This window comes from Hippocampus zosterae, chromosome 21 (genome assembly GCF_025434085.1).
Source record: "Hippocampus zosterae strain Florida chromosome 21, ASM2543408v3, whole genome shotgun sequence".
In the NCBI taxonomy this organism is placed as follows: domain Eukaryota; kingdom Metazoa; phylum Chordata; class Actinopteri; order Syngnathiformes; family Syngnathidae; genus Hippocampus; species Hippocampus zosterae.
Genome location: NC_067471.1, coordinates 5,436,690 through 5,450,820, shown reverse-complemented (window position 1 = coordinate 5,450,820; position 14,131 = coordinate 5,436,690). Strand labels below are relative to the sequence as shown.

Here is a 14,131-nt window from a genome sequence, read left to right as displayed (position 1 = left end):
TGTGGGAGGAAACCGGAGCACCCGGAGAAAACCCACGCAGGCCCGGGGAGAACATGCAAACTCCACACAGGGAGGCCGGAGCTGGAATCGAACCCGGTACCTGTGCACTGTGAAGCCGACGTGCTAACCACTGGACTACCGGGCCGCCGGTAGAGTTTTATTATGGATGAAATAGTTCGCAGTTTCTGATCCCGGTCACGTTCAGACGTTTTTAGACTCGGTCCACGAGCAGATGCTCGGGCCGGCAGTCAGCGTAGGACAAATGGCCGGGGACATTTTAAAACGAGATGCAATTATTACTTCAGAGCAAATCTAAATGAGGAGATAATAGGGAGTGCGGCGGGACAGACTGGGGCGGGGGGGGGGGGGGGGGGGTGTAAAGATGGAAGATGAAGCTATTATTTTTGAAATTAAGTGAGTGCCATTTGGTCAGTGATGAGGGAAATCATTAGGGGGTCCTTTTTTATTTTATTTTTTTAAACAGGACAGTTTTGTGACAAAGTTCTCAGCTTGGATGTGGTGTCCAGGAAAGATGCTGAATAAAAAGACCATGTCCTTATTTGGACCGATTTCTGCGCCGTAATTGTTCGGCAGCATGTTGGTCTATTTCCTGTCATCGTTTTTGAGTGTCACACATTGTTTCAATATTTGGATACACGTCTCATTCTTGAGCTATTTAGGCAACAAAGCAACTGGGCGGACGTCGATTCGCACGACACGTTGCAGAAAGATGTCGAGCAAACGCTTTTGGGAAAGCGCAACAAGAGGAACCGAAAGGAGATGAAAAGAAAGACACGTATGCCATGGTCTGTTTTCAATCATGTGACTGCTAGCGGTGAATCATTGTAGTTTTTTTTTTTTTAAAGCTGTTTCAGGAAAACGTGTGTGGTATGTGTTGATATCTGCGGGAGTGAAATACCAAACATTCTATCGGGGGTTTGAATTTTAAAAAAAGGGATCAAATGTTTTGTTTCCACTGACTTTGATTGGACTGGAAAACATCTCCAGATATATTTGGAAGTTTGCATGGCAGTCAGGAAACCACTTGAGTCAACTTCATCAAACACCTCGCGCAAGTGTTCCGGAAGTTCGATTCTTTAAACGGGAATTTGCGGTTTCCGCTGTCGTTGCCCCCCCCGCCCCCCCGGTCCGGTCAGTGTTACGTAATCGCCTAATGAAGCCCAAACACCGTTGGCACTAAATTAATCCGACAGCTCTCGGCAGCTGCCAACAATGCGTGATCACACACACCATTACTCCCCAACACAATATCTTACTAAATTAACTTCATTGAAACATTATGCCAATGTCGTGTCAAATCTCTCTTTCTCTTTGTGAGAGATTACGTTTTAGAAATTGGCAACAGTGCTAATATGTTAATATTATTATTAATAATATTATTATAACATATTTATTATAACGTATAATAATAATAATAACATATTATTATTAAAAACTAATATGCTAATAAAACGGGCGGCCCGGTAGTCCAGTGGTTAGCCCGTCAGCTTCACAGTGCAGAGGTACCGGGTTCGATTCCAGCTCCGGCCTCCCTGTGTGGAGCTTGCATGTTCTCCCCGGGCCTGCGTGGGTTTTCTCCGGGTGCTCCGGTTTCCTCCCACATTCCAAAAATATGCGTGGCAAGCTGATTAAACACTCTAAATTGTCCCTAGGTGTGAGTGTGAGTGCGAATGGTTGTTCGTCTCTGTGTGCCCTGCGATTGGCTGGCAACCAGTTCAGGGTGGACTCCGCCTACTGCCCGAAGACAGCTCGGATAGGCTCTAGCATGCCCTTTGACCCTTGTGAGGATAAAGCGGTTAGAAAGATGAATGAATAATATGCTAATGAAAATGAGAAAAATCAAAACTTTCAGTTGTCTTCAATCACATCCCAGAATTGTAAGCTTCTTTCGCGACTGTATAACTTCTCTCCGAGTTTAATGTGCGAGTTCCCGGCAAGTTTTGAGCAGACGTCATCTTATGATGAGATCCAAATGCACTTCCAGAATAATAACACGCGGAGCTACTCCACCCCTGGCAACTCTCTAAAGAACAAAAATAAAGTCTGAATCACTGATGCACAACAGCAACACCAATTTAGTGACGTGACTTTTTTATTTTTAGTTTTTTTTTTCCACAAGCTACGAAGAATCTGGGAATGTAGTGAATATTTCGAGTGTCCTCATTCCTTTTGGCAGCACCTTGAATTCCCCCCGCCCATGTTTTTTCATCATTGTCTACCCTCTTCCACTGTGTGATCATCCCCTCCGTATTTACATTTCTCCTTTGAGGCTTTAAACTCGGAGCTTAAACCTTCTGCGATGCATTCGTAGCACATTGGGAGACAAAAATGGGAAAATATTGCAAAAAGAAATCTCAGACTCCCCTCACACTCTCGTTTCGATCCAAACGCAATGTCAGCAAGCTCTTGTCTGTATATACAGGAAAAAAACATGTCGAGAACAACAGCAGGTATGCTAAAAAGGAGGCACAGTGCTCAGAGATAGTGGAATTTAGATTTTTTTTTGGGGGGGGGGTCTATTTTTCCGACAGTTCCAAGGATTTGAGATGCGTCGGTTTGCGTATGTGTCTCATGTTGGCACCTGGTTGGGAGGGCTTGAAGGGGGCCTGCGCGCCGTAGGGTTTGGGCAGAGGGAGCGTGTCCGCGTGGGGGATGTATGCGTCGGGGCGGCCCGCCGCCGTGGTGTACCGTCCGCTCGGCAACCGCTTCCACTCGTCGCCGTCTGCCAGCTGTCCGCACATACACACACACACACACACACACAGATGCCGGGCAACGTTTTAATATTCATGCGTGACCTTGGAGTGCCGAGGTGAAATTCAATTTTGCCAAAGTATAATCACGAAAATGGAATAATAAATTCAATATTTGTGATACGTCAAAACAAATGCAAGTGCTCGGAATGACAAAACGTACCTCGCATCAGTTACCGGACTTTTTTTTTTTTTTTTTGGTTTTGTTTTTTGTTATTCTCTCAAGCGTGCGGAACACGTTTTTTTTCAGTGGAGAGTGAACAAACACCATAGCGGGGGTTGTGATTAAGGTGCCATGCGTGATCTTCTGCCTCATTAAAGCCATTTGGCCAAGCTCTGACCCAGATGTACTTTTCACCACAAGAATTTGGAGGCATTTTCTGCAAAGGATTTGTGCGTGTTGTGACTCACTTTTATGAATTCACAAATCACCGTGAGTGTCCAGCTTCTTACCTAAGGGGCCCGACTAGATAAACATTGAATATTTCAAACACCTGTCTCAGCTTTTTGACCTTTTTTTTTTGCTCCCACACATGGTAACTTTTGCTGGTACTTTTAGGAAGTTAAAATTTCCCCCAAAATATGGCAAAAAAACTTGGATGTAGAAAAAAATGGGTAGGGTGTCAAATGAAAAAAAAATTGTTCAGGATATCAAATGAAGCTTCAAAAACCTGAAAATGAAGCCATTGTGTCCACCAGGACATCCCGATGGATGTCATGTTCTGCTCCGTTTTTGTTATTCTTGGATTATTTAAATATCATTTCATTGAGCTTTTGCCATATTGTGTTATGGATTTTTGGGGATCAACATTTTGTTCATATTGGCTTTTCCTGGTTTTGTGCCAATAGCACTTTTGCTTTATACTTTGTCAGTCCTTCGTTTATCCGTAATTATTATTATTGTTTTTTTTTTTTTGTTTTTTTTGGTACCATCGTTTGTCTGAGTCTACATTTGTGGGATCCGCTTACCATCTGGTTCATTTTCGGATCCTGCCAATCTTCGCTCTAAGCCAGGGGTGTCCAAACTTTTTGCCAAGAGGGCCAGATTTTATGTGGTAAAATGTCGGGGGGCCGACCTTGGCTGACATTCTTTACATTGAACAACAATATTGTTCAGCAAATTTTAGTAAGCCAGTCTGTTTCACATTTCCATTTTTATTTTAATTTCAACAATCTTAAGAATTTCTTTTGGTTCATTTGAAACAGGTATATCACTTGCAACTGCTTATTCACTTGACTTTTTCTTAAACGGAAGTCTCCTGAGTGCAAATTGATTGATTTGAAACATAAAATGTATCAGATGACTTTTCAATAGTCACAAAACCTTTGACTCGAACAACAGGGAAATGAACAAGCAATACACATATCCACAACTGCAAGGATCATTTGAAATATGACATATCAGTCAATATAAACACGGAGCGATGTCTTGTTAACTCGTGAGTGATGCCCTCTAGTATCTAAATGCTATTACTCATGTAGTGAATGCTATTACTCATTTAGCCACTAGAGGGAAGCAGTACTCTATGAAACATCACTCACCAGTCTACGAGACCTCAGTCAATGCAACACGTGTTCCATTGCGCCCAACCTGCGGGCCAGACGGCACTGATTTTATGACGGGGGCCGAGGGCCGGATGAAATTCGACCGCGGGCCGGATTTGGCCCGCGGGCCGGACTTTGGACATGCCTGCTCTAAGCCATTCTCCAACCACCATTTAGCTAGCTTGCGCGCTAACAGGTTTGGACCTTGTCGTTATAACTAAGGAACACGCCCATTATCTTCAAACGCATCGAACGGATTTAGCAACAAAAGCCCAAGAATGAAGACGAACGTATAACGTCGAGTATTGTGTACGTCCAACTCGGCATCTTGGTTAAGTGGGTCAAAGTTTCTGCTCAGGCAGGAAAAAGCAACCATGCTCCCATGACCTCAGTCATGCAGCATGGAAATGAGGTGATCTGAGACTTCAAAGCATAGGAATGGATTATTACCCGGCACGAGAAATATTCGCTTCAAAACCGGAGGAGGGCTAGGACGCATGGATTGCTAACAGATAGACAGGAAGCAGACTGAACTGGGGAAGTTTGCGAGGCGTTTCAAGACCGGCTTAAATACTTAAAGTGGTTCAATCATGAGCTTTGAATCGCGTATTGTCCGCTTCTCTAATTTGCAGGTGGAGGCTTGAATTTTTATTTGCCTTACAGCTTGAATCAATTCCTGCCTCGCAGTCTTGTCTCCGTTCTTTTGGTCCTCCTCTCCCTCGGGCGCATTAATCAAGTCTTGACCAACGATCTTCGCGAGGGTTATTTCTTTACCCGCTCTCGCTCCTCTTTGTCTCGCTGTCTCCTCTTCTTGTCCCGCAGCATCCTCCTCCATTCTTCCTCCATCTCGGGGCAGGGCGGCAGGCCTTGCTCCAAGCGCCTCTGGCATCTGTCCATCTGGAGGCACACGACAATAAAAGAACACGCAGTCAATTGACTTTGTGTCTGGCACAAACTGAAATAAAATGCATTCAAGTCAAAACAAGTTTCTAAAGCTTGAGTCAAAGAGAAAAAAAAAAGCTCATGACAGCAATTGAAAAACAATACATCAACACCTAACGTTGCACATCTACCTTGGCACCGCAACGGACCCCCCCCCCCCCTCAACCCCACATCAGCCTGTATCGTGTTTTGAGGCTACATATCCAATATACCCAACGGTATTATCTTTTTAATTCAACCACAAAAACATGGCACGATTATCAAGGGAGAAGCGGATTGCCGAGAAGCGAAGATATTATTTCGGCAACAGAGACTCTCCGCGCCTCGCTTTCTCACCCAGTTCTTAAACAGTGGGATGTGTGCCTTGGGAACATGGTTTTAATTTCTTTTTGTGTGAGAGTGAAATTGCATATGCACTACAGTAGGTGGCAGTGCCACTCGTTTTTTATGATTATTATTTTTTAATTGCAGGCAAATTGAGACACTTTTTAAAAATAGTATTTTCTTTTCTTTTATGTTAAAAAGGACAATATTACGCAAACGTGTACTTCTAACATTTCTAGACAAATGAGACTATAGCACGCGGAGAGTTGGGGGGGGGGGGGGGGTCAGAAAATTATTGAGAAGCAGTGGCCCAAGAAAAGAATACATTATTAACAATATCCATTGCTGTCACGCTCCTCCATGTCTTGTGTTTTTATAAAACTGCAAGCTCTCAATCAATCAAGAACCCCACCACAGTTGGTCTGGCTTTTTGACTCTAGGCCACACTTTAGCCCCCCCACCCCTCCGCCCCCAAATAAGAATCAGGAGGCTGCAGGATCACAAATCCACTCTGACCTGAAGCTCTCTCTCTTGGACTTCCTGCTGGAGGCACAAGACGGCCGCCTGCTTCATGGACAGTTCCGCGGACGTCGCCATCAAGCGGCGGCTGGTGTCGATGATGTGGCTTCGCAGCTCGTTCAACTGGCAACGTGGGGGACAGGCGTGACCACGAGGTACATGCGTGCGTCATCTTGGGAGTTTTACCTTCTGGGCCAGCGACAGTTTGTCTGGTTTGCAGTTGTCATTCTGTTCTTGGAGATTCTTGGAGAGACGCGTCACCTGATCCACGAGGAGCTCTTTCTCCAAAAGATGCCTCTCCCTCTCGGCAAGGTTGGCCTCCAGCTACAACGGGGGAGACGGCGACATCTTTTAAAAAAATGACAACGTCCGCCTGTGCAAACTTGTTGCGGCGTACCTTTTCGATTTTCTTGACCAGTTCGGGGGACGAAGGATCGGTGCCTTTGAGCTCGTTGTAATCTGCCGTTTTGGTGAGATTATCCAGTGTCTTGTCTCGGACCTCAAACATCTGTATCGTGAAGAAGTAAGCGGAAACAAATTCTGCGTCAGGCTTTTTGACCCACCAACAGTCAACCAAAGAAATTCCATTTCCCAATGAATAGGAGAGTTCAAATGGTAACATTGAAGCAATTCTGACACTCTTATAATCTCTTTTTTTGGATTAAATAATCATTTAAGGGTTTATATGTAATTTGGACCTGTATCCGGGTCATGGCACCAATTAATAAGTTCTGATGATCTTCTATCAGTCATTTTATCTTCACACGTGATGCAAATACGAACAAGGAGTAAAAAATTAAAATAAAAATCATATGGATATTTTTTTTTTTTTAAACGTCAACAGCAGAAAATATTTATGGATGCCGTCGGGGATCAAGCAGGAACCCTTGAGGAGGCAACCGGAAAGACAGAAGTTGGGGATGAGTTGAAGGAGGAAAAAAAACAGGGTGTGAAAACAAAAAAGCCAGACACAGGCGGTCGTGACCCGGCGTGACCCGTCTTATGAAACAGCGACTCAACCACGCGGATTATGCGTGTTTTGCACGCCTGTATCGCAACATGTTTGAAGGTGTGTGCAGCAGATAAAAAGAGGAGGTGGTGGAAGAAAAAAAAAATCAAGAAAGCCAGCGTGGAACAAAGTGATGATTCCCATTTCCTCTCACTTCACGAGATTAATGAAGCCTCTCGAGTGTGAACGGGCGGCTGGTCTGATTCAAAGCGACGTCTCCGGCCCTTTAAATGCAGCCGCCTCCGTATCATATGGGCGTCATGTGGAAAGAGGCAACGTGCGCGCCGCCGAGAGCGTCGGAAGAAACGAGATAAAGCGGAGACGCATCGCATCAAACGGCCGGCTGATAAAGGGGTGCGAAATCAAAAGAATGAAAGATGAAGTGAGGAAAAACAAAAAAATTGGGGCCGACAGAGGGAGAGAAAGAGAGATTTGGGGTTATCTCCAGTTTCCATAATAACCCGCCAACATTTCCAAACGCGATATCCACATCTGACAAAAACAATGATGGCAATATCACTGGTGCAACAAAGTACCGTAACGCTATTGCCGGCATAAGAATGCTTCATAAATGAATTATTTGAGAAGGAGAAAGGGGGGCTGGGGGGCGGTGGAAAAAAAAAAGTAATCCCACGCTGTGTGCTGCCATCTGCAAGCACCTCTCAACAGCATGTGTAGCCCACAATTCTTGACACAAATCATCCCCCCCCCCCGCATCTTCAAAAATCTCTCACCGGGTCGGCCGTGCACCACATTTGAGCCGCATGTCTCCTCAGAACTAAAAGAAAACAAAAAAATATATATATATAGATTTGGACGAATATTCCAGACCAATCACAGTTCCCAAACCAGGACACAATTCGAAACGCTTTCTCGTTTATCTCAAATTTTAATCGATGAATGCATCGGACAGAGACAAAATTCGCATTTCGAATCGGCAACTTGCCGCCCGAGTCGACAGTCCGCTCAAGTAAGTGATCTCGGGTTTCCATGGCAACGACAGGCGATGCTCCGAAATTCCCCGCCATGATTTTTTTGGAAGGCAAAGCGAACACATGGTGTTGCTTTAAAAAAAAATTTAAAAATACGTCAGATAAGGCAAATTGGAGTAAAAAAAAAAATGGGCGGAGTTTCAACTCAAGAGCCTGATTATCCCCGGCAAATTACTTGATGATGAGGACGCCCGCCGCACGCGTTCTATGACAAGTTGTCGGGAATAGATAGGGCCTAGAGAGAGAGTGGGGGGAGAGGGGGGGGGCGCAGGACCTCAGGCTTCAAGCAAGTCTCAAAACACATTGAAAGAATGATAACTAGGGCCCAGGCCATGCATGAAATTAAAAAAGCTTTATATTGGCAGAGGTAGGAAACAAAAAAAAAAAAAGTGGAATATTTGTGGTGTTGGGACTCGGCACAGTTTGAGAAAATAAAATCTTGTTTTTCTTTTTCTGTAGCGGACTTAGCGGTGAGTTTTATTGAAGGTGTCACATTTTTTTCGAACAGCGGGGAGTAACAGGAAGTGATGTCTCCCCCAATGGTATGAAACAACACGCCAGAGAAATGGCTTCGAGCCCCCCCCCCAAAAAATAGCCCGTTTTGTTGCCGTATCGTTTCGGCTCCGCGTGTCTCGACTGTGGATTTCCCCACGCGCCGTTTCCAGACAGGTTGGATGAAAATCAAGGGACGGACACAATATGACTCATCACCGCAGGGAGCGTGCAGCAAGTCATCCGCCCCTCCCTGGAAGAATGAAGTGATGGAGCGGCGACATGCGCCACAAATGGGCAAAAAGGGAATCGGGGGAGGCGTGGGGGGAGGGGCTGTTTTGAACTGTTGCATGGGAGTTATGCCGCTTAAAAAAAACAAACAAAAAAAATTCCAGAGACATGCCAGCAGCTCATAAACACACAGAATCCGACGCCGGTCTGCGTTTATTCTGCCCCCGATTAAAATTCAAAGCAAATGACAGCCGCCGTGGATGGAACGACAATGGTCCCCCCGCAGATGGCCTAATCCATCTTTGTCTCCATTTGCCGTCAAAAGTGAGGCGAGGGGTGGGGAGGTGTGTGGGGGGCGGGGGGGCAATGAGCAGATAAAGCGGCCACCGATGAATACAAAATATATGAGAAATGGATGACTAAACAACCTGCGTGGGGATTGAATTCGCGCAGAGAATGAATTGAATTGCCGAGCCTCCTCCAATAGATTACATTTCAGCGCAACACCCAAGCGCAACCAGAGGGGCAGTTTGGAAGATGATCCATTTGACACGGGAGGGGTGCGGCGGGGGTGGAGGTGGGGGGGGGGGGTGGATATTTGGCATATGCTGGATGGACAGCCAGATGTAACGACAGAAGAATGGCCCGTGTTTATGCTATTAAACATCGGCGGATCATCCCTAGCGACGGCATGAGGTGGCCAAGGGACATTTCTCAGTGTCAAGTTGTCCTGAGTTATTGTAGGGATGATATTACAAGAGAACAATTGAACCCGCCACCTCCACCCCCGCCTCCCTGTAGAACAAGAAACGTCTCTCTCAATTTCAGGTTCCCATGTAAAAGCCGGCGGGAGAGGCTACGAATGGAGCAAAATGCATGAAAAGTATTTTAGACGCATTTGTCATCGAACCCAAGTTGTAAAAATATCACGGTTAAGGGTAAAGTATGAGCCTTAATGGAGACTTTTTCTTACTTTTTCTTTTCTGATTGATATAAAAATGATTTAGTAGATATAAACACATAACGGGGTAGGACTAGATAAGTTTTTTACTTCATCCTACTCCCTTGAACATAATAACTGTGTTGAATGAAGACTGATTTCTTTCTTTTTACTTTTTTATCTACCTTATTTTCTGTCAAATTATTACTGTATATGTTTTATGTTCAATAAACAATAAACAAACAAACAAACAAACCTGTTCCGGACGCATGGTTGAGTTTCGAGCTGAGCTGTCATTTAGCTCACAGAACAACAACAAAAAACCCCAAAAAGGATGCTGGGCACTGACGGTAACGTAACCACTTCCGATGAGGAGTACCTCGAGCTGCAGCGTGACGAGCTCGTCCTCCATCTTCTTCTGGACCAGCACTTGGTTTTTTTGGAAGCAGAGCTGCCTCGTCGCCTCGCTGATGCCCGACTTCAGCTCTCGGGTTTCCCTCTCCAGGTTTTCCAGGGCCTCGTTGCCCGCGGCGATGGCCGCCTCCTGCGAGTTGACCTTCTCCTGGTAGTCGAACAACACCTCCTCGTGCTCCAGCAGCTGAATGCCGCTGTGGAGGGCACACACACACACACACACACACGGACAAGATGTGTCGCACGCCGTTTGAATCACAAACCGCAGCTACGAATTGACCGACGCACAGAAAATTGCGCCGCTGTACGGCTCCTTCCTGGTTCCTGTTCACGTTGAGGAGCGCTTGTTCCTGGAGGTTGATCACTTGCCGGAGTCTCTGCAACTCCACGTCGTTGTCCTCGCGCTCCTGGCTGACCTGACGTCTTTGCTGAGCAACCTACAGGACATTAAACAAAGGAAACAATTTTTTTGATCGGCAACTCTGGAAAACAGAAAGAACGTAACATCAATAAAACAGGAGACCTCGTTGATATCGTTGCGTAGCTTATCCCTCATTTTGCGGCTACCGGAGATCTTCTTTTGAGCTTTGCTCAGCACACTAAATAAAAAAATGTAAAAATGCAGCATGACTTTCTGTGATATTTATGAATCGATCAAAATCCCATCCACGGTCATTTATCAACCTGTCCTTCTTGGTGACAATACTCTTCCGGATCTCCAGCTCATTTTCCAGCACCTTGGCCTGCTCCGTCAACTCCGTGAGGGCATGCGAGGCGATCCGCTTCAACTCCACATACTTATTCTTCTCCTCGGCGATGGCGTCGTAAAGTTCGCCGTATTGCCGCACTCTGAGGAAGACGGGGAAACGATTAATCAGCGACTCGGTCGGGCTTGAAATCGGCGGCGCGCAGACAACAGATGTCTTCTAAACGAGCGCTGCCTGTTGGTGTCAGGTGAGCGTTGTAGATTGTGAAAGATGAGTCGCGTTTTTTTTTGAACTGGTCACATGAGTGTGCTGCATATCGATCATGTTCCTCACCATCGCAAACATTAAATGAATTGCGGGGCGGGGCCTCTGTAGAGGAACGACAAAGAGGAAAAAAAAAATCAAATAAAGAGCGACACCTGCGCTGCAGCATGGCACTCAGCTTGCTGTGGTGCATCACGATGAGCTCCTTCTCTCGCAGTTCCTGCTGCATGCGCCGCTTCATTTGCTGCGGAAAGGATTCAATCACACAGGTGGAGCATTTTATGGCGCTGGCGGCGGCGGGAAGACATGAGAAGGGATGCGGCGGTCGGGTAGCTTTAGAATCGATCGCGCTACGGATCGAATCGGGGAAAAAGAGTTACAACAGAAACGGTCTGATTGTTGTTCACTTGGGCTTACGATCCGCACGTTGCACACTCGAGTAAGTGTGACTTTTGAGTGTGCGTGGCTTTAAAAGGCGGGGTCTGGGGCGGTGAGTGACATGGGTGTCGGACAAGGAGAGTGTTTTTATAACTACAATTAAAATTTAAAAACAAAAAAAATTGTTCTTAAGGAAATGCCTCCAAAATGCTTGATGCCAAAAATGAAAACAAACTACATCTTATGTTTATAAAACTGACCATACCTACAAAAGATGTTTTTCATTTTTGTCATTATACATGACCTTTGAGTGTTTATGTTCAATTTATTTGGTATTCGCAGTACATCTGAGAATTATACTTTACATCCTTACACAATATTGAGTGACTGTTTTGTTCATCTCGCACTTGACAAACACTCCATATATGAAAAGAAAAAACTAAAACTAATACTAAAATAAATTTAATTAAACAAAGCATGGCGGCCCGGTAGTCCAGTGGTTAGCACGTCGGCTTCACAGTGCAGAGGTGCCGGGTTCGATTCCAGCTCCGGCCTCCCTGTGTGGAGTTTGCATGTTCTCCCCGGGCCTGCGTGGGTTTTCTCCGGGTGCTCCGGTTTCCTCCCACATTCCAAAAACATGCGTGGCAGGCTGATTGAACACTCTAAATTGTCCCTAGGTGTGAGTGCGGATGGTTGTACGTTTCTCTGTGCCCTGCGATTGGCTGGCAACCGCCCCCGAAGACAGCTGGGATAGGCTCCAGCACCCCCGCGACCCTAGTGAGGATCAAGCTCGGAAGATGAATGAATGAATGAATGAATAAACAAAGCATTACAAAACAAGAATTAAATAAAAAAAAATTTTTAACACAAAAGTCAAAACGAATAGAACCTGATTAGAAATGAAAAATGTATTTCAACCCTGGCATGCCAGTTAGCTGTTGCGCGCTCGAGTTAGCGACTGGCTAACCATTAGCCAGCCTGGGTGGAGAATTTAGATTCATCAACTCAAACCGATATCACATTACACGTGAACATGTGTGCTGGTTGCACCTCGGCTCGGAGCATCTCGCGGTGCTTCTGGCCCCTCTCCTCCGCTTTGATGCTTGTCAGACATCGGAGGTGATGCAGTTCTTCTCTCAGGGCGTCCGATTGCCTCAGCAGCTCCTGAATGATCCCAGACTGCTGCCGCTTCTGGCTCGCCTTGTCGGCTCTTGTTAACTTAGCAAGGGAGGAGGAGGGAGAATTCTTAGCATTGTTCTGGAAAAAAAAAAAGCTTTTGGACCGTGCTGCTATTTGTTAAATTATGCAAGCGTGTAGAGAAACTCGACAAAACAATGCTAGCTTTGTCCGCAAGTGGGATTAGCGAGGCGGTCGGCCACGCCCTCACCTGTTTTTCAACGCTGACTTTGAGCGCGTCCACTTCCTTCTGAAGCGCCATCCTCTGCGCGAGCGCGGGCCCTCTTTTCGGAAGAGCGTCCAACTGGGGATGGAAAGCCAGAGAGTCACAGAGTAAAGTCGGTGCGTTGTTGTGATCGCCCGGAGAACGTCAGTCGACATATTCTGCTTAAAAGCCTTTTGCAAGTGGAAGCCATTTGTGGAATTGATATCAAATCAAGGAAGGGTGAAGCGGAGAATTGTGTTGATGTACCGTGCAAATACGAACGCCAGCAAAACTAACTTAAAAAAAAAATTCTTGGCCGTAACAAAGCTTGCATTTGCAGAAACCTCTCGTTTGCGACATTTCCCGATTATTTCAAATCCCCGATGTATCATACATATTTCCTTTTGCGTAGGTGTGATAAGTGCTGACACGATTGCCCGATTCCCCTTCTGGTCTCTCCCTTTCATTTCACAAACTGTTCGCAGCAGTAAAATTAGAGGAAGCCGAAAGATTTCAGAAAAAAAAAAAACACGGCTCTGACGTAATTGAATGTTCCTGATAACAGGAACAGCGACAATTTCGAGTCCAAACCGTTCCCAACACGTGGCGCGATAGATCACCCGCGCTTGCAAGTCGGCGCAGGTGGATTGCGCGTGCCGCAGCTGTTCGGTGGCCGTGGCGAGCGCTCGCTCCATCCTCTTGAAGGCCCGCATCTGCCTGCGGAGACAAACGGCGGTCTTTGAAATATTCATGACAATCCTCAGGGGGGGGAGGGTGGGGGGGAAATCAATTGTTAGCGTATAGTAGCGTGTAAAACCTCAATTTGATGTGGCTAAATGCCTCCCCTTGGTGCAAGGGGAGAATATTTTATAGGCAGGAAATCAGCAAATCCTCCATGCAGACGGCGTGTTGATCATTAAAAAAAATTTGTTTTTACCTTTTTTTCTCTTTAAGCTGCACGGACTGTCTCTCGCATAGCAGCTTTCTCTCACACATGATGCTTTGCAACTTCATTTCCAGGATCCCTCTGATAGTTAAAAAAAAAAAAAAATCAATATAAAAATACATGTGACACTAAAAAAAATATTTAAAAATATTTTTTAAAAATCGAATCATTTCACTTTATCTCACAAAAATCAAATTCTGTTTCTCGTGTATGTAGAATGGAAAGCAAGAGAGAGAGTAACTCCAAACAATTCATGTATTCGATGTTTGACAT

At 45.5% G+C, this 14,131-nt stretch overlaps 1 protein-coding gene across 5 annotated transcripts in view; it reads right to left on the bottom strand.

Moving 5' to 3' along the window:
* Positions 1-2,250: 2,250 nt before the first annotated feature.
* Positions 2,251-14,131, bottom strand: part of ccdc146 (coiled-coil domain containing 146) — a 52,109-nt gene continuing 40,228 nt past the window's right edge. For all 5 annotated transcript variants that reach the window (XM_052056093.1, XM_052056094.1, XM_052056097.1 and 2 more), the window contains 14 exons: positions 13,850-13,939; positions 13,533-13,629; positions 12,919-13,011; positions 12,582-12,749; positions 11,309-11,397; positions 10,867-11,031; positions 10,706-10,781; positions 10,471-10,619; positions 10,148-10,376; positions 6,502-6,612; positions 6,291-6,428; positions 6,102-6,227; positions 5,094-5,216; positions 2,251-2,750 (listed from right to left, as the gene is read on the bottom strand). In XM_052056093.1, coding sequence (XP_051912053.1) covers positions 2,538-2,750; positions 5,094-5,216; positions 6,102-6,227; positions 6,291-6,428; positions 6,502-6,612; positions 10,148-10,376; positions 10,471-10,619; positions 10,706-10,781; positions 10,867-11,031; positions 11,309-11,397; positions 12,582-12,749; positions 12,919-13,011; positions 13,533-13,629; positions 13,850-13,939 — 1,867 coding nt within the window. In that variant the 3' untranslated portion in view covers positions 2,251-2,537. The remainder of the gene's footprint in view (positions 2,751-5,093; positions 5,217-6,101; positions 6,228-6,290; positions 6,429-6,501; positions 6,613-10,147; positions 10,377-10,470; positions 10,620-10,705; positions 10,782-10,866; positions 11,032-11,308; positions 11,398-12,581; positions 12,750-12,918; positions 13,012-13,532; positions 13,630-13,849; positions 13,940-14,131) is intronic.